This window comes from Budorcas taxicolor, chromosome 5 (genome assembly GCF_023091745.1).
Source record: "Budorcas taxicolor isolate Tak-1 chromosome 5, Takin1.1, whole genome shotgun sequence".
NCBI lineage: Eukaryota > Metazoa > Chordata > Mammalia > Artiodactyla > Bovidae > Budorcas > Budorcas taxicolor.
Window position 1 is genome coordinate 72,895,863 of NC_068914.1, and position 20,123 is coordinate 72,915,985.

The window sequence follows — 20,123 nt, forward strand, 5'->3', positions numbered from 1 at the left end:
CCAATGAGACCAGCCAAGTCTGCTGGTTTGTGGGTGGGGGAGATGGAGGGCAGGGCCCAGCAGTAGCTAGCAGAGTGGAGGCTGCTGGGCATTGTGCTCGCCCGAGCTGTGGGGCGTTGGAATGGTTTTCTTCTTAAAAGTACTGGTGAAAAAGGCAGGAATAAGGCCAGCCTAGCTGGGTTGGCTGGCATCAACTCTGGGGGATCTGACGGGGGTGGTGAGGAACAGGTATCATGGGGCTGGAAGCAGCGGCCCAGCAGGGGAGGAATGCCACACACAGTGGGTGGGTGGGGACCCGGGGAGATCAGGACTTTGCTTTTCTCTCCAATCTTGGCTTTTTAGCCAGAACTTAGTGAGAAATCCTCATTTCTCTCCCTTTCGTTCCCCTCCTTTCCCCAAATGTGCTAAAGTCCCACTTCCCAGGTATAAACAATATCGGGAGGGTCAAGCAACAAACGCACACCAAGACAGGCTTCCCTTGTACAGTAAAAAGGGTTGTTTTTATTTTGTTTCCTTTTGGCTTATAGAAGTGATGTACTTTTCATCACGTCTTGGTTAGAGCAGTGCTGGCCTCCATGCATTCACTAATACACTAGTCTTTACTATTGGTCTTTTACAAGCTTACGTTGGTTGCAGCAAAAAATGAGAGAACTCTGGGCGTTGCTGTTCCAGGGGCTTTGACCGGGAGTCTCTGTTAACCTCTCCTCAGTCAACTTCTGATGCCAAGAAGGGCTCATTCAGAGGGGTGGGTGCAAGGCAGCCGCCCTGGGAAGTGCCTGCTGCTCTCGCCCTCGGCTTTAAGTGACGGAGTCTCCTCATCCTAAGCAACGAGGAGCTTAAAGAAGAGGGGAAAGTGTTTTTCACACACAAACCAGCAACCATGTCAGCTGCTGCTCGGTGGCTTTGGCTCTGCGTTTTAAATTAACAGCATCACACATGTCTTTTTGCTTTTTGTCCTTTTTTTACAGGTGGATTCTGGAGTATAAATACTGCACCAAGGACCTGGCTACAAAAAATAAATATTTATATCGTATTTATATATCTATATATATATGTGCAGTGATACTGTGGCTGCTGCTGCTTTTTGATTGGCTTCGTTAGTATTTGGCAAAGCGTTGCCACTTATCCACTGGGTGAAGACGTGCGAGAACGCCTTCACTGACTCTTTCAGTTCAATGCCTGTTAACTGCGGGTGTAAACTGCTGGTGATGGTGTCACTTACTACCAAAGAAGTGTGGAGGAGGGCGGGTGAGTGCGAGAGTGCGTGAACGAGTGGGTGGGTGGAGGGCCATCAGGTGAGGAGAAAGAAGGTGGGAAGAGTTTTTAGAAACAAACAAAAAAAGTGAAACTTCAAATAGAGTGGAGGTGGCTTCTTCCCTATGAAGCTGGCTGATGGGTGTCAGATACCAAGGCCTGTGTGTGTCACTGAGGAGATAGCCTGCTGGGTGGGGAGACCAGGGCCTGGGGGAAGGAAAAAAGGTCAGAGCTCAAAAAATCTCATTAATATGCTCTAGTAGCTTAATGACATCACTAGCACGAGCACTTGGAGGACAGAGCGGGATCTTATAGCTCTGTGGCCCATCTCAAGACCTAAGAACAAGAACAATTATGAAGTTTAGCCAAATCTTGCATAGAAGTGGTTAGAATTTATTGCACATTGGAACAAAAATATATATATTTTTTTGTTGTTTTGGAAAAGACCATTAGCGATAAAAAATTTTTTGTCTGTCTGTCTGGTTTGGGGATGTACATTGGCTGACAGCATCTAAATTCTAAGAAGAAAGAAAAGTATAAAAAATAAAAATAAACATGACAATGGCATAAGCCAGAAGCCATTTCCTATTTAATAAGTTAGTACTTTGTATTTACAAAAAGGCATGCCAATAAAATAAAATGATATATTACAGTATTTATAATTCTCTTAAAAAGAATAACCACACGTCAGCTTCTGTTTTGTGCTGTTTACGATATAGCCTGTACATGTTACTATACATTCATCCTAGCAGTTAGCAGGGTCACTGAAGAAAATGCCTTTCCAACCTGGAATCGGGTGTAGTACAAAAAGTTCTACAGATGATGTTGCAGAAGCAGGCTTCTGAGAACTGGACAGAGTTTCTAGTGGTCCAGCAAGATAGAAGCTCTGCTTACTGACTGGCTGTGGTTTGTTCTATGCAAAACTAGTCAGGTGGACTGTGAAATTACATCCAAAGTGCTCCTACTGCAAGGCCGATTGGTGTGTCTGACTATGGGTTGTTTTTTCCCCTCTACCGTATGGTTGAGGAAGAATTCATTTTGATTTGGTTTGCATGCTGAAGTCTCTCCTCATTCTTTGAATCGACTTCCTGACACATTCACCTGCAGCATCTTAGCTCTGAAATCTAGTCATCGGATGAGAAACCCCTGGACTAAGAACTCTCTTCCCGGAAGTGGGAGATAGAACAGAAGCTATGACGCTCCCCGCCAAAGCCACCCTCCAATGACAATGTGCAGGTCGCTAAGCAGATGGCGAAACTGGCTGAAAGGGAATGTGCTGGGGGAAGCTGAAAGTTCTTAAGGATTCATATTAAATTGCTTTCTCATGAGAACCAGTGCAATAAAGAAATCAAGTGGGCTGGGTTCAGAGGCGGCTCCATCTCTCCTGAGGTCCCACCAGTGACCATCTATTCTAAGAAGAAATGAAAGAAACCACAGCCATAGCTCAGGGCTGCTGCCCGCACCCACCTCTGTGGGCAAAGGAAGCCCTGCATGGTGCAAGAATGTGATGCAGGCAAGAGGAACTGTGCAGCGACTGAGCTTGTGACAACCACTCCATGGAAGAGAGAGGCCCGTTCGGAATATCTAAACCCCTCTCCATGTGGACCCCAGCCCGGAGAAAGCCACAATGCAGAAGGACATGACACTGATGAAGTGAGCACCCCTTTACCCCCAACGAAAGGTGGTTTTAAGTTCCCCAAATGACCTTCTAGAGATAACATGTTACTCTGAATAGCACTTTTATCTCTACCCCCAAAAAGTGTCAGTTCTCCAGTTTGAAGGTTAAACAATCATCATAAATATTGCAAGATAAAAATGAAAAAAAATTTTTTGATTTTTGTTTTTAGCCCTAAGATTTGGTTTTACAGTGACATTAAAACAAGCCATTCGAGATCAAAGTTTCCCCACGTACGGGACACAGAGCAGCATTAAAGAGTTCATCTTTCAAAATGTGCAACAATGGCTGTATGTTAGAGATGTCTGTTAAACATATACACACAACGGATCCATCTGCTTGTTGGACTGGGTTTGTTTTTTTTGTTGTTGTTGTTGGTGGTGGTCAATTGGTTGGTTATGTTTCCCTACCCAGAAGGTGTACGAAAGACTTCTAAGAATTCAGAAAGAATTGCAGCGGGCATGGAATGCTTACCATTTTTTCTCCAAATACAGTGAACGGTGCAGGGCTGGGTCCTGTCCAAAGGCTGACCCAGTGCAGGGGACAGGGTTAGTAGTGTCCTGTGGTGTATGGTTCTCATGCATGACTCCTGATCACGGCATGCCATCATGCAAATCATTTCTACGCATTGAACGAACACAATGTTTGGAATCGGCCTGAGCAAGTCCTCCTCAGCCTGAAGAAACCTGATTGTTTTCCCCCACCCATCTCCAAACCACGTGAAGCCCATGTGGAGAAGATGCGGCTTTATGTCAAAGAAACTGACAAGTAAATGACATGGGCTAAATATGAGTGTGTGTGTTTTTTCTTTTTGCTGCTTAGCTTAACTAATGTAAGAATGCAAATAGAGTTTGCATGAACAAACAAACTTTTAAAGTGATGCTTTCTGCTTCTGAGAATCAACAAAATGAAAAACAAACAAAAAAATCCATCTGGCTGCAACGGAAATACACTGGTCCCGGCAGCCTCACCTCTGTTTTATGTATCCTGTTAGTTTTGTCCTAAGTTGCATTGACTGATGTGGAACATGCAGTAACCACCTGCCCAAGCATTAGAAAATCTGTGAGTCCAGGGAGCAGGGTCCTTTGCCCTTGGCAGGTCACTGCTCAAGATGCAACCATGGTACGTGGTAAGCAGACTACGTTTGGTATAGATCTTCAGGATAAAGTGTCTCCACAGCTGTTCTGCATTGATAATATTCAGGAAGTTTGTAAACAATCTTTCACTTGCAAGTTTTAAGTCTGTACAATGTTGAATTTTTGCTTTCCTCTAACACTTGGATTCTCTGACCTCTTTTTGTCTTTTGGCTCTTTCCCTTCGTCCTTCCTCCACCCGTTGCTGTTTCTCCTTCTCGGGTTTAGTCACACTGTCATAGGAGGGGAGGGAGGCTGTGGATGGGGTGCTCTCTTTTTTCTCCCGGTGGGTGCCTCCATTCTCCAGCTTATTGGAAGTTGTCTTTTTGCAGATGAAGCCCCGCCTGGCTAAATGTCCCCGGTAGGCGCGCTGCAAGACCACTGCTGATACCTCTTCCTGCTTGCGCCGCAGCGTGGTCGTGATTGGCTCATAAGACACTTTGGAAGGATTGGACGCCACGAACCTCTCCTCCATCTGTTGCCGAAGGATGTCCAACTCCCCGCTATCTCCCAGGACCCGCTTGGTGAAGGCAAAAAGGATGTCCAAGCAGTGGATGCGATCCCCGCTGACCATTGGCAGATCCATGGCGATGAGCTCAATGGTGTTGGGCTTGGGCACGCGGAGAGGATGCTCCAGGGCATCTGCAAAGTCTGCCAGCTTACAGTACTCGATGAACTGGGTGGCATCGGGGTCGAACTTCTCCCAGATCTCATAGAAGGTCTCAAAGTCGTCCTCGCTCAGAGGGTCTGCGCTTTCCTCTGTGGCCACGCTGAAGTTTTCCAAGATGATGGCAATGTACATGTTCACCACAATCAGGAAGGAGATGATGATGTAGCTCACAAAGAAGAAGATGCCCACTGAAGGGTTCCCGCAGTCTCCTTTAAAGCCACTCCCTGGGTGCTCCTTATCCAAATTGCAGTCAGGGGGGCGGTTTAGGATGGGCAGCAGGAGGCCGTCCCAACCAGCCGACGTGGTGATCTGAAAGAGGCAGATCATGCTGTTGCCGAAGGTCTCAAAGTTGAACATGTCATCAATGCCAGCCTCGTGCTTCACGTATGCAAAATTAGACATCCCAAAGATGGAGAAGATGAACATGACCAGGAAGAGCAGAAGGCCGATGTTGAACAGAGCAGGCAAGGACATCATTAAGGCAAAGAGCAGGGTACGAATTCCCTTGGCGCCTTTGATCAGACGCAGGATGCGCCCAATACGGGCCAATCGGATGACTCGGAAGAGGGTCGGGGAGACAAAGTATTTCTCAATGATATCAGCCAGGAACATTCCTAAGAAGGGGAACGGGAGATATGTTACTGAGATTGGAGATGCCCTTTCTCTTTACTTATGTCACCTGGCACTATGGAACCCTTAACTTCAAAGGACTTTATAGAGTGAGTGCCTTACCAGTCAATCTGAACTCTCATAATAAAAAAAATTTTCTCAAAAGAAAGTCGCACGTTTCAAACATATAGAAAAGCAGAGAAAACAACAGAGACCATGTCTGCTTCCACTCATCACCCCCAGAAGCAACCACTATCCTGCAGGTGGCACGCATCGTCTCAGTGTCTTCATAATTTTGCTGTGTGTGAAATATACAGGTAGCACCCTACACGGTTTAAGGAATTATTCCATATCTATCTTTCTAGATCTCTAATTTGCCTTAATTTTTTTTTCTTCTAGATTTCTAATTTGCTTTTGAAACCTAACATTATGTTTGTGAGATTGATCTTTGGTATTAAATGGTTTTGTTTTTTTTCAGATTTGTCTGTGCATGACTTCCTGAGATGTGATGGATTCTTCTCCAAAATGCTGTCAAATTGTCACATTCACAAACAGTGAATGAGAAGTCCTGGCTCCATCCTGTGGTTGCAAAATCTTAGTCTGCTAAGGTCACCAATTCTCAGGGCATTTTCTTCCTAGCTCTGGAAAGACATTTTCAGTTTCTCATGGCCCCATGTCCTTACCCCACCAAACTAGCCTGCAAACTAAAGGGACTTCTCAGGAGTGGTTTTTAATTCACAGCTTCTAGATTTGGTGTTTAAAGTCATAAATAAGAAACCAGTATCAGCAGATAAAAATGTCAAGGCATTAATAGGATATGAAAGTAGGGGGCGAAACACACACATCAAAGGGCCTGTTTCTGTTCACATTCCTTCAGGGGTCCACCTCCACCAGACAACTTGCCTTTAAAACTACAGAGTGAAAATGGGAGGGTCACGGAAGGAAGAGGCAATGAAATGGCTGGGAAATGACAACTGAAGGGCGCAGTGACACCACATGCTCTTCCTTCAGTGTCCTCTCCTGCTGTGGAGCCCCCCCATGAGCAAGTGTGAGCTTCAGCCCACAAGAGACTTCATTTAAATAAAGAAATATTCCCCCAATCCTGGGGACTCGTAAACACAGGGGCAGTGAACTGCAGAAGACTTAGTTGAAGGTTTTATGCTAGGAAAGAATCTTAACGCTCAGGAAGGGACAAGGTGCAGGAAGTGCAGAGGAGACAGACGTGTTAGGGTCTCGTCTGGAGCTGGAATCTCGGGAGGCATTTGAACTTTCAAGAAAATCTACCTCAGCTGGGACCCAAGAGGACTTTCGCAGCTCTCCTCATTTTACCTCTCAATTAAGTCATAACCAGCTACCTTAAGAAGTCAGGTAATGCAGGTGATGTTTGCACTCCATATATGATGGAGAGGAGGCTTCAGAGAGGAGACGATGCCCGAGTAAGGTTTTGTAAGGCGAATGTTTTATTGTGCCAGAGAAAAGTGGCGAGAGATAAGCAGGCAGCTATCTAGGCAGTGGAGTCAACTTTTAAGAGGTTCTCTAGGAGGTGCCTACAAGACCCAGTGCTGGGCTTCCCTGGTGGATCAGACGGTAAAGAATCTGCCTGTAACACAGGAGACCTGGTTCAATCCCTGGGTTGCAAAGATCCCCTGGAGAATGGAATGACTACCAACTCCAGTATTCCTGCCTGGAGAATTCCATGGACAGAGGAGCCTGGCAGGCTACAGTCCATGGGTTGCAAAGAGTTGGACACAATTGAGTGACTAACCCTTTCATTTTTCACTTTCTAGGAGGTGCCAGGGTAAGTTTTACCCCAACGCCTCTTAATTTAAAAAGATTTTTTCCTACACTTTTGTTTCTGAACAAATTAATGATATTAAAAAAAAATCCCAAGCATTAAGAGAAACACTTCTTCCTACTTATTTTCAAGTACCATCTGAAAATAGGGGGCATGGTTTGATCTGTGGGTTTTCCATCCCACTCAGTGATGGGTGGGCAGAAAAAGTTCAAGAACAGTGGTCAAGGGCAGCATTATCCAAAGTGTGTTTGGTGGGAGGTTTCGAGTGTGGAGCTGAGGCCAGGGGCTGGGCTTGCTCGCTCATCAGCTGCATGTCTTAGTAATTGCTCTGTGCCTTGGTTCCCCAGGATATTTACAGGGCTGTTGTGATGACTACATGAATTAAAACATGTAAAGCACTTAGAATGATGACTGGCACAGAGTATATTCCACTGAAGTCTGAGAAACATTATTATTACTTGAAAACAGGGTGTTGTGATTGGATAAAGGTGGGATGGCGTTTTAAACAGAATTCTTTACTCTAAGACTTCCAAGCGCCTCCTGTGAGCTAATGTGCCCTGTGACCCTCTGAAGGGAAATGCAATGTACAGTGTTGCCCAAAGTAGTTTCATTATGGGATTCTTTCCTTGAGGAGAAATATGTGAGATTACACAACACATTTTTGGACATGGTGCTCTGGAGGACAGAACTAGACAGTGGGAGGAGAGTTGCCTTCTGGTGCCCACAGTCACCACCTCAGCTCTGGGACTGGTTCCCTGTCTCGGGCACTCTGGCTCGAGTCACACCCACCTGGGACCAAGGCACCGTGGCATCATTCGAGAAGACTGTGAGGAAGGCAGGGAAATTTTGAGGAGGGTGGTCAGTAGGACAGCATTTCCGCTGCCTGCCAGGACACCAGCCCTTCCAGGCCCTTTGTTGGTTAAACAAATGCCACAAAGTCACTGTTAAAAACCAGCTTGAGTTCTGTCTCAGCCACCTCTGAGTTGAGTGACTCTGGACATCTTCACAGCAAAGATAATAAAATACCTTGATTCCTGGGCTGTCATAATGAGATAACACAAGTGAAGAAACTCTCAAACTACTTGTCACCATAAAATTGTAGTTCGTGAGTATTGGCAACAGCGGTAAGTGTTAACACAGCCATCATCACCAGAATTCTCATTAACATCCAATGTAACAATGTCTTACCAGGACTTTTTTCACGATATACTGCTACTGATAGATTTTAAAATACAATTTTTTCTTTTTACACCTTCCCTGTTAGAATGTAAACTCTTTGAAAGCAAGAACCGAATCTAATCTTTTCCCCCTCTTCAACCACAGAATTTAGAATCCAAGACTTCCGTGAACACTTGCAGAAACTCGCTGACCCATGTCAGCAATGTGGGGCAGACCCACAAGATGACTCAGGGCACCATGGATGTAACCCTGTGGGCCCCTCGGCCCCGTGTCGTTCGCTGCACTCCCAGGAATCCCATTCTCAGGGTCAGCCGGGTCCCTTCCCCCGCCCCTCCTGCCCCACTCACCCACAATGGAGAGGATGACCACCACGAAGTCGAAGATGTTCCAGCCAATGGTGAAGTAGTAGTGCCGCAAGGCAAACATTTTGAGCACACACTCACAGGTGAAGAAAATGACGAAGACCAGGTTGATCCAGTAGAGAATGTTCTCCATCTGCTTGCTCTGAGTATCTGTCTCCACCATCATCGTCACCATGTTAAGGCAAATGAGCATCATGATAACAATGTCGAAGGCTTGTTGAGTGACAAAATCAAAGATGATCCCTTGGATTTTGTTCTGGGTGGGGAGGGAGGAAAGACAGAAAAGGCTTCTTGAAAACCTTCCCCAGCAGACTGTGGAAGCTGCCACCCTGTGAATCCAAGTTCTCTCTGCTTTCTCGGGTGCAGTGCTGGCCAGCAGCAGGAGACGGACACAGAGCACCGTCAACGTTTCCTCATCAAGAGCTCTTTGAAATCACCACTCTTTTCTTTATGCCATCACACGCTTCTGTCTGCCTTCCTGCCTCTCCAGCTGTCCCTTTTTGGTCTCATTTGCTGGCCATTTGTGCTCTCCCTCCATCTCTCCTTTCTTCCCTGGAGAGCTCATGTGCCCTCTTTCCCTACTGCTCACCCATTACCTCTATGCTTAGTTTCCCAAGTGTTTTCTCGTCCCGCTTGTATCTTTCCTCCGAACTCCTGGGCTGTCTGCTCGGCACTGCGTAAGCATCTTGAGCTCAACAAGTCCTTTCTCTCACCATCCCGCAACGTGCTCCTTTCTCACTGCGATTATTCATCCAGTATCTAAACCAGAAATCTAAGGGTCATTCTTGCTCTTCCATTTCCCTCATCCCTCATTCGATGCACTGCAGGCCCTGTTGATTCTTCCTTGAATTCACCCACTTCCTTCCATTTCTGTTGCCCTACACTAGCCTAAGCCACCACAGTCTTCCCTCTGGACCTCTAGAAGGGTCTCCTGACTGGTCTTCCTGCTTATTCTCTTGCCCTTATACAACACAGTCTCCACACAGTGGCAAGTATTGATTACTTACAAATGGATTACATCCCTCTCCTACTTAAAACTTCTCACCGGTTTCCCATCAGGCTTGCAACCGCATTCCTGTGGTTAACCTGGTTTAAAAGTGCCTTCCACAGTCTGGTCTTGCTCACCTCACACCCCCTCCTCTAGTCCATCACCACCTGGCCACACTAGTATTTCCCATCTTTAAGGCCTCATTTGCTTTTCCAGGATCTCATTCCCCGGCATTCTGACTCCTTTTCATCTGCTCAAATAGACCCAACTCTGTTGGAAGAGATCCTCCACGCCAGGCTTCCATTATTTTCTAACATGGCCCTTCAGTGCATTTTTTTTTCTCACAACATTCCACATTTTATAATTAGTTGGTTACTTATTTATTATCTACAGCCCCACTATACTGTAAGCTCCATGATGGTGGTGTCTAAATTTTATCACTTTTTGCCTAGTGCTTGGTACACAGTAGGAGATCTGTAACTATTTGTGGAATAACTATTAACACTTCCTACCACACTGAGCATTTCTATGTTAGTGGGGGAGAAAACACACACAGGGTCCCATGTACAAAGAACTGAACAGAGCTTTAGAAACGTCGGCCCTCTTCCATTCCCTTTGGCCACACTTCTATCACACTGTGGAAACTAACATCGAAGAAATATAAAAAACATTCTCTTTCTTAAGAGCTCCCTGATTTTTTTGGGTACCTAGGCACTTAAGCATATGCTTGTTTTTAGGATTACTTCACTTGGTGGTTTTCACATTGTTCTGCAATGAGGAAGGGCTTCCCTCGCCCTCAGAAACTGGGGAGAGGAGGTCGTCAGGAACAGGGTTTGTGGGGCTAAGTCAGGAAAAGGCTCTCAGACACCCATTCTTGTTTTTTGCTCTTCTCAGAAAGCTGGCCTGAACCTGGGACTCCCATTCTTGACTCAACAAAATACTTCCACTTTTACTTTTACAAATTAGGTTGTCAGGTACGCTTTTAAGAGTTCTGCTGTAGGTTTTTAAAATTTTATTTTAAATAAAAGTTACAGAAGATGGAACTTTGAGCCTGGCTTTTGGGGGTCATATCCCACCTAGCAGGGTGTATGACTTCAGGAACACAGCATCTCCTTCTCTGAAGCAAGAGGACAATCTCCAACACAAGGGCCATGCAGAATCCCTCTCCCCAAGTCTGTTTTACAAACTTCCCTAGTTTCACCCTCTCCTGCTCTCACAGGAGCATTTCTTTCACTTTCAGGCACATGCCTGGAAAGACTTACTTGTTAAGGAAAGCATGGAGAAAACAATGACCAAATCCTGTCCTGTACTTATAGGAGAGACCAGCTTTCACTTCACATTCTGCTGTTAGTTTTTAGGTGTTCTCTTAAAACAAACATCTCTCTACCAGAGTGAGAGCCAACGTGGTCAACATGCTGATTCTGTTGCCACCAGAGGAAGGCTCTGAGAAAAGGCTGGGTGCAAACACAAAGGCCACCCCGTACCGTAACCCGTCCTCCCTTTTCCTCAGATCTTTTCATTTTTGGCCGCTCCGCATGATTCACAGGGTCTTAGTTCCCTGACCAGGGGCTGAACCCGAGCCCCTGATGGTGAAAGCACAGAGTCCTAACCACTGGACCGCCAGGAAATTCCCTTCCTCACATCTTGTGGATGGACAGCGAGGGGCAGACTGGGGGGCACAGGCTGCCCCTCATCGGCCCCCTCCTTTCTTTGCAGTAACTCTGCCGTGTCTTCATATGGAGTCCCACCTGCCCTGGGCCGGCACAACGAACTCACCAGAGGGCGGGGGATGGGCTTCTGTGGCTTCTTTGAGCCCAGCTTTTTCATGGCATTGTAGTACTTCTTCTGTTCTTCGGTCATGAAGATGTCCTGACCTCCAAAGTAAAGGGGGGAAAAAGAGAATGCGCAATTACAACTGGCTCTTACTTGCTGTAGGTGCAGCCCTGAGAACCCGGAAGGCCCTACGCCCTTCACTGTAAACCAGGGATCACCCTCTTCACTGTAAGCCAGAGGTCAGTTTAGCTAATGGCTGTCCCAGAGTGAGGAAGGCCTGACAACTTTTCTAACTCAAAAATATACCTGTCTTTGGGATTTCTGAGACCTGCTAGGAGATCGGAAGGAAGGAAGGAAGAAAACAGACTGACAGACCCTCAGGAAAGGGTACATTTGAGAGCCATGATTCTAAACACATCTTCATAAATTTTAGGGGGGCCTGCTTTCCTAACACAATTCTTGAAAAAGACATTTTAAAATGAAAAGATTTTCAAGTCCTAGCTAGTGGCCCATTTCCGACAACAGCAAAAATTTAGAAATCTTGGTGGGAGCAATTTGAGAAGTTCTTTGGAGTTTGTTGGGACAGACTTGATTTGGAAAACGAACCAGAGTAATCTTTTCAATTTGCTTTAGAAAAAGTGTTAACCATCTGGGACAAGTGAGGAAGTGAGCTTTCCAAGGTTGATCTCTCAAATCCCAATGTGCTGGTGGTCCAGGGAGGAACAAAGATAATGACAAAACGAGACAGTTTCTACTTCTAACTAAAGCTGTTCATCTGCTGCTTTCCTTTTCAGCTGTTGCTAGACCCTCTGGGACCCAACCTCCCTCTGGTGGGAGGTCAAACCCAGTAAAGAGCCTCAATAATTGCTAGTAAATTTGGTACCAGTAAATTGTTGGTTTGGTGTAACAAGTGTGGAAAACCTCACACTGCAAAATCCAGCAGAAGTCAACGAGCTGGCTGGGGCTAATGTACTGTGGGGCTGTGCCACAGTGATGTCATGATGTGGATTCTAAACAAAGAGGAGTTTTTCTCCAGACAGAGGGACAGAAGCGCCTCTCGTCTGGGTGGACCTCTGGCCGCTGGCCATGCGGGGAGGAGACCTATCTTTTTCTTTTGTTGATTGAAGTTATCAATGATGACACCAATGAACAGGTTCAGGGTGAAGAAGGAGCCGAAGATGATGAAGATGACAAAGTAGATGTACATGTAGATGTTGTCCTCATACTTAGGCTGCTCATCAGGCTGTCAAAGGACAGGAGAGAAGAGAGAGTCAGCTCCGAGCTTGGGGGATCAGATAGATTTTGACACGGCAAGGCCATCAGCTACATCAACCACTTGAGCCACTGAGCAAGCTGGGGTGGGAGCCCTAGACTCTGTCTGCTTTTCCACACTGGCAGGTCGTGCCCTGAGACGGTGTTATTCCTGCCAGGACATAGGTGGAAAACATGCAGACTGGTAGGGGAAGGAGAAGGGAGGGCTGTCTGCACGGAGGAGGAGACAGCTCCATGAGGCTCAGGTGAAAGCCAACAGCCTAACCATCTGGAGCCACTGGAAGAGAGTGGTTGATAACTCACTGAGAGGAGGAAAGTGATCTATAATCAATAAGACAAGCAGTAACTGTTCTAACCCTCTCTCTCTCTCTTGACTGAGCTTCACCATGCCATGAGCTTTCTAATCATTTAAGAAGGTTGTGATCTCACCAGGTATATCCTTACCTTTCGCGAATCTACAGCTGCATACATGATGTCCATCCAGCCTTTGAAGGTTGCCTGGCAAACAGAGTCAGCCATTAGACTGTGCCTGTTAGCGGGTGGGTGGGTGGGAGTCTAGGTAGGGTCGAAAAGGCATGCTTAGGTTCTGTGAGAACACAAGTCAGGGAGTTTGGGTGCAGCCTCATGTGCACACAGAGTTTTTCTGTTTGTTAATACAGATCCCATGGGAGCTTCGTCTAAGTCCCTGAGTATAACATCAAAGTCTGGCAAAGAAATGTGTTGACAATGGTAGTTGAGTCCATACTTTTACAAAAGGTCTTCAGAATGAGTCTAAGAAGGTTGCCTAAAGCACGGGCAAACTCATATTTATGAGTGGCAGGGATCTACTGATGTTACTTAGAACTTACCCCTCTTCCATGAAGGAGTCATTTTTTACAATGTGTTAAACAAGTAATGGGGGGGTTGAAAAATTCATAGTTGCACTAAGAAAAAACCTCAATCAGAACTTTTCCCTCTTAAGTAACACATTTACCTACTGTAGTCGCAGTACTGGCTTTATCCTGGGCAGCCCCTACTCAATTCTCCCATTGTGCCTAACCTGATTTTGGAAACTAGTATGGGTAACCAATTTAACAGCCTCCAAGTTTACCATTTATTTTATATTTTATTAACTCAACCAGATTCTAAGTTTTCTCAGGGCCTGGGCAGTTCTTTATTCATCTGATGGCCCTGGTAATGCCCAAGCACAGGGCCTGGCATATGGTGGGGACTCAATAAAAAGTTTGGCCAGCTAATGGGCACTGGTTTCTTGAAGCTGCTCTAATTCTGGTTCAATTTGTGGGTCCAATTATTTGAACTGGGACAGAACAACTAAAGAGCTGTGGAATGGGATAAACCACTGCTCATCCCATTAACTCTGCCTCTTTCTACTAGCTAACAGTGAAGAGTTTACTATACTCAAGGCTGAGTTGAGTGCTTCACCTGGACTATCACATTTAATACTCCCAGAAACTATATGGTGCAGAAACAGTTGTAATAGTATCACAGAAACATAATAGCAAAACTATTAATTAAGCATGTGCTTGCTGTGTGCCGGGCATTGTGCTAGGGAACGTTAATAAATCACCGTGAATCCTCTTAACCACCATGCGAGGTATTACTATCCAAATTTAACAGATGAAGAAAAAGACTCAGGGAGGTTGAGTAATTTGTCCAAGGTTACATATCCAATAAACATCAGAGTGTCGCTCAAACCTACATCTGATTTCAAAGCCCAGGAGTTTTCATTGCATCATACTGTCTTGTCAAACACTCCAAAAAACTGGCCAGAGAGAAAACTAGACGTGATGAGATGCTTCATTTCTTGCTGTGATACACTGAGAACTTTATCTGCGGTTGAGATGATACAGTGGCAGCATCATAGCACCGTCATATTGTCATATTCTTCAATTAACTCTAGCATAGCAGTAATATGGAATTGTTCTGCTCCATCAAAATTGCCCCCTTTTTCTCTTTTTGGTCTGTGACTTACCTACTTTCTCTTTAACTACATACTTCTAGAGAAAGAAGGTGATCTCTCTGCAACCTTACTGTGTTGCAAAAACCCTTATTTGTGGCTAAGCAGAACTCAAATTCTGAGCACAATGACAGATTCCCTTGACTGAGGTCTTAGAGACCTCACAGTACTCAGGAGAGGTGTCTCCCTGGAACTGCTTTGGGAAATGACAGTGACCCCCAACTTAAGAGCAACCCTGATTCTGGACATAGGGTTGAGAAAGAACGAAATGAGATTTCTGCTGGCCATCCAATTCTCACAGGACTGAAAACAACCTTACCACTTGAAGAAGCGCCAGATATCCTGCCCCAACATTGTCAAAGTTGATCTTCACGTTCTTCCATCTGATTTCTGTGTTGTTCCCCTCCATGAGCTTTTCACACTCTGTTTTATTGTTGACATCTTCAATTTCAAATCGGATCTCAGAAGACTCATTAAAGCAATAGTGGTACTTCCCCGCAAACAGGTTAACTCCCATGATGCTGAAAATCAGCCAGAAGATGAGACACACCAGCAGCACATTCATGATGGAGGGGATGGCGCCCACCAAGGCATTCACCACCACCTGCATTGGAAGGGGGAGGTTGCTGAGTGTCGGCAAGAAGTACAGGCACGCACACTCTTTTGATTTCCAGGAGGGGAATGACACTGTGTGGCTTGTTATGACTATGGAAACATTATGTTCCCTTTGGAATTAGGGTAATCAGACAGATCCATAAACAGGACCAAAAGTTTGTATTTCTCTGAAATATACTTTGGGGAATTCTAAAAATTACTTATTTTATTGAACACAAATTCCCCTGCCCAAGTTGACCTAGGTCTCTCACCTAAGCACCAATCTGGGACCGAAAAAATCATTTCATTGTCTAGTCTTCCTTCTTACCAACTCATGAAATATGGCCCTCACAGGACAATCTGAGTGATTTCAAGCTCGCCAGCTGCCTTTCCACAGGCATTCCCCCTCTGCAAATCAAGGTGAGACTGTTCAAAATCACAGAGAACTACCCTGAGGGGTTAGCAGTGAATCACTCGACAGTACATGAAGTCTCTTTTATGACTATGCAAGGCCAGTTATCTTATTTCAGGCAAGAGCTGAGCATGCATCATTTTGCAGGCTCAAGAAAAAAAAAAAAAAAGCTATATTCCCTCTACCAAACAGTATAAAATAAAATCTGAACAGTTGTGTTTTTCACGCAAGGTTCATTATTCTTCTTTAGCCTTTTTATTTTTCTGACTTTGCAGGCTTCTCAGTCTGAGTTGGCCCCTGCTTGGCTAATCCTGATATCTCTCTGGTCAAGTTTGACTTGACTCTTCACAATGTACTACTGGAAAACGGGTTTTTGGAGAGTTTCGGGTTAGATCACTGCTCTTCAAAGCCCCCAAACTGGCTTTTGTCAAAAATCACTGACTACAGTAGACTCAGGAATGAAAAAAAAAGGAAAAGAAGTCCCATTAGGAATCTAAGTTTCTGGGTTGTTTTTAACTTTGCTTCATACCTCAGATGAGAAGAGCTAGACAGTACTTCCACTGTTGTAGCAGTTTTCAGTAGAGGAGTTCAAAGGGCTTACAAAAATAGCATTTCAGGTAGTGAGACAGAAAACAATGCTGGTGATCATTCCTGCCCTGATTCTTACTTGCTGTTGTCTTAAGAAGGACTGCTAAGGCCCAGAAAGGTGACCCTGAAATGGGAAGCATGTTTCTTTTCTTTTCTAGCATCCTCGGAGGGTAAGTGGAGTTAAAATAGAGATCCTGGATATAAACAAACTCTACTCATGTTTTGTTAGAAGAAGGTGACAAGAATCACCACGCTCCTGCATCCGTTTTTCAGTGTAGGGAAGCAGATAGGATCCACTGCCAACCAGCACAGGACCAGAAGGGCTAAAAGGGCCGTGCTGTACAAAGAACACCAGGGGGCAGCTCTGGGCTCTAGTTTGAGCCTGATCAGGATCCGATTTTCCTCTTCTGTTGTGCCTTAGATCGTAATGCCACTCATTGGAACCTGTGGCTGAGAAGAGCTGTCTCTTCTGTCCTCTATCAGAAAGGCAATGATACTCTGCTAAGGAGTCACTCTACCTTAAATTAAAAAAATTAGGTTTGTGTTTCTCCAATTCATGTATGAAGGCCTTTAGACTGAGAGGCAGTTATTTCTTAATTCTTAGACCAAGAAATCTCTCTTAGATCTAATAGTTTTGTCCTTAGAATAAAATAACTATACTTCCATTCTTCATCACTTTGAACAAGGAGAGCCAGGATATCTGAAATCTGGAAACTCCCCAAGGTTATTTTTGAGAATGATACTCATATTTACTTATGTTACCAAATCTGTCAGGTGATCAGACTTGAATTTAATCTCCTCTTGCTATAGCTGTTCACCCTTTGATGGGAGCACTACGAGGCAATGAAATGTGCAAAAGAACATGCAAAAGGAGGATGACCTACAAATGAAATGACTATTTCTCTAAAGTAGGAGAGTAGGTTACGTAAAGTTTCAGAAGCTCCAGTCTACGTGACAGCATTTTTCAGCAGAGCTTGGATGAGAGATGATGACCTTCCATTAGACCATCACAGGTCTGCAATACGGAAGCTGGTCCCCAAAGATCTGAAGCCTAGAAATCTTGCTTTTTATATCAATTCAGAATATACCTACTCCAGGAACTCTTCTGGCCACCTTAACCTAGTCTAACCTGTCCTGCATGGTGTCTGTGTCTTATAGTCAAGTATGGGGTAATATTTACAGCAGGGAAGAATCAGCAGCTACTTTCACTTTTATACTCATGGATTTGCACAAAGGAATCGATACACAGAAGTATTTACTGGGTGTTCTGTGATACATAGGATGTAGAAATCCCTTAAAGTCTAATGTGTACTTAAAGATGTAAATGTGCTTTCACTTATAATGAAATGTACTTTCATTATAACCAAAGAAGAACTTAGCTTCATTTCATGAATAAAACAGTAAAGAGAATTGATGACATTTCTAATAATTCTTCCTTGTGAACATTAGCTAATATTTTCAGCAACCAAAGAGCAAGAAAGTATGCTTTCTTATTTTAACTCTTACACTACAGATATATATATATATATATATATATAATATATATAAATGACAACTTAAGTTTCCAAGGATAGTTTCATAATAAATTGGATCTCCTCTTCTGCCCTCTAATAGCTCAAATTACTCTATATTGTGTTTTTTTTTATTTTAATTTTTACTTTACTTCACAATACTGTATTGGCTTATATTGTTTTTAATTATGATGAAATTCATTGTTTTTAAAGATCAGGTATACAAATATTACTTAAAGCTACGATCTAGCAATCTATAAAGCTACTTTTTTCAATAGAAGTTTATATTTAGCAATTGATACAAATCTCATTTAATTGATGAAAAATTCCAACGTGTACTAATTCTTTCAGCATTTCTGTCTTCTCTATAATGCCTGGAACATTATTGCTCATTAAATACTATAAAACCTGTCAAATAGCTTTGAATACATGGCAGAGGGAACATGGCTTTAATGGAAAACTATGTACTGACAATCAACAAAAATGCATGCATGTCTCACAGCATTACTATTGTGTACCCTCAAAAAATTTAACAGCACAGCAAAATCCTTAAATGAAGATTACTATGGAGGAGAGAAAAGCAAAGAACTATATTAAGTATTCCTTTGCCAATAGCAGGAGTATTTCAGTGTTCTGGTCTTTGGCTTTAGGAAGAGACTGAAGTCAGGGTCCCAGGACAAGCTAGGGCCTTATGTTCCCCCTCAAGTGAAGGTCTGAGCCTCTCACTGGAGCAGCACAGTGACAGTTGAGTCCATCCGCGTTGATGGTATTTAGTTCTTGTTTAACATTTTCTAAGGGCAGTCTCTCAAGTGGTGGCACACCCAAGGACCCAAACCAAGAAGTGGGAAACACATCCCTGTGGAAGGGCAACGTTCAAACGAAACGTCAATCCCTAATTCTGCTTATTACTGGGGGACTTACGATAAGCTCAGGCAAATTCACTCTTCCCTTCTTGCAGTTCTTGCACAAAAGGGCGGGGGGACTGCTGCCCAGGAATGGGTCATGAGCCCTCACCTCCGACCCAACCAGAAATGGCCATGCTGTCGATGACTGGAGTCAACCAAAGGCGGGCTCACCCGTTACCAGAACTTTCCTTACTGTCTTATTGTTTGAAAGCCTGATTTTGGGTTCAAACTTGTGCCTGCCCTGATTATCTCATCTCAAAAAAACCTTTGTTAATGCTTTTCAAATAAAACTTTCTATTCGAAGGTCACCCATTCCAGATCTCTGGGTTCCTAAACAACCTGAAAGTTGACAAGTTTTGAGGGAATGAAACTGGTAGTCCCCGAAAGGAGAGGAAAGGAGGAGGAGCTAAAGGGAAGGGGTGTGGCCACCAGAAGGGCCCTGGCGTTCAGACTATTCACACAAGGTCCTTGTGAGTCAACTGGCCACAGCTGATCAATGAGGGCTACCTCTGCCACAGGGTGGGACTGGCGGTAACGGGCACCCAAATAGAGAAAGGTTGTAGCAAGTGTCAACTGGGCATCTCCTTTTCAGGCTTTCTTTGGGTATTACTGGTTTCACTTTAGGAGATCTGGGACCCATCCTGGGGCATGTTGGAGGATCACAGGCTACTGAGTTGAGCCACAATGTTGCAATTATTGCCTTCAGTCAACAAAATGGATGATCAGCTCTATAACAAAACTAGTACAACTTATTTAAAACATTTATCTAACTTCTGAAAATAGTAGGAAGGTTGGGGAGAAGGGAAGAGCATTTTAACCCTATCTCCAGTGACACCAGAGCCCCCTAAAATGCTAAGCCCTCTTCAACAGACTCTCTCCCCACTTACATTTAGCCTGAGCATAACAAGGACCTAATAGCACACATTCTGAAATCTCTTATCTGTGCGAGAAAGACTTAGAATCCCAACTTTTTCCCCTTAATTCAAATAAATGTATGTTGCTGTGGAATGGACCTTCCTACAGATGGTTTCAGGTGGGCTGCAGAAAGGCTCTATTTAGTAAACCAAACTGTGACTGTGCTACAGCAGAAATGCAAATGTCTTACAGAAAGCATTTGTCTGGATAAACTAAAATAATAAAATCCCCAAGGCCAAGGGAGATGTTCATCTTCCTGGGCAGATGTGGGTGGCTTCATGGAACAGTGGCCAGGAACCCACAGATGAGAAAGGAGTGAGGCAGTACCGTTCTGGTACCTAGTTTCCCTGAGCAGTCTGGCTCTGTGTGGGCCATTGCAACAGTTTAATGTTTGATCTCTGCACGTTTAAAAAATATCCTCTGGTTTGCTCTCCTGCATGTATTCAACATCTGAATTAAAGTGAGTTTTCTTGGTCTCGTTAAGTATAACAGACCTCTCTGATTACCCTGGGACAACTATTACCATCAGAA

At 44.4% G+C, this 20,123-nt stretch overlaps 1 protein-coding gene across 1 annotated transcript in view; it reads right to left on the reverse strand.

Moving 5' to 3' along the window:
- Positions 1-4,198: 4,198 nt before the first annotated feature.
- Positions 4,199-20,123, reverse strand: part of SCN8A (sodium voltage-gated channel alpha subunit 8) — a 122,893-nt gene continuing 106,968 nt past the window's right edge. Inside the window, exons 21-26 of the mRNA XM_052640752.1 lie at positions 14,987-15,271; positions 13,155-13,208; positions 12,544-12,681; positions 11,442-11,546; positions 8,663-8,933; positions 4,199-5,346 (exon numbers count right to left, since the gene is read on the reverse strand). Of these exons, the coding sequence (XP_052496712.1) occupies positions 4,199-5,346; positions 8,663-8,933; positions 11,442-11,546; positions 12,544-12,681; positions 13,155-13,208; positions 14,987-15,271 (2,001 nt within the window). The remainder of the gene's footprint in view (positions 5,347-8,662; positions 8,934-11,441; positions 11,547-12,543; positions 12,682-13,154; positions 13,209-14,986; positions 15,272-20,123) is intronic.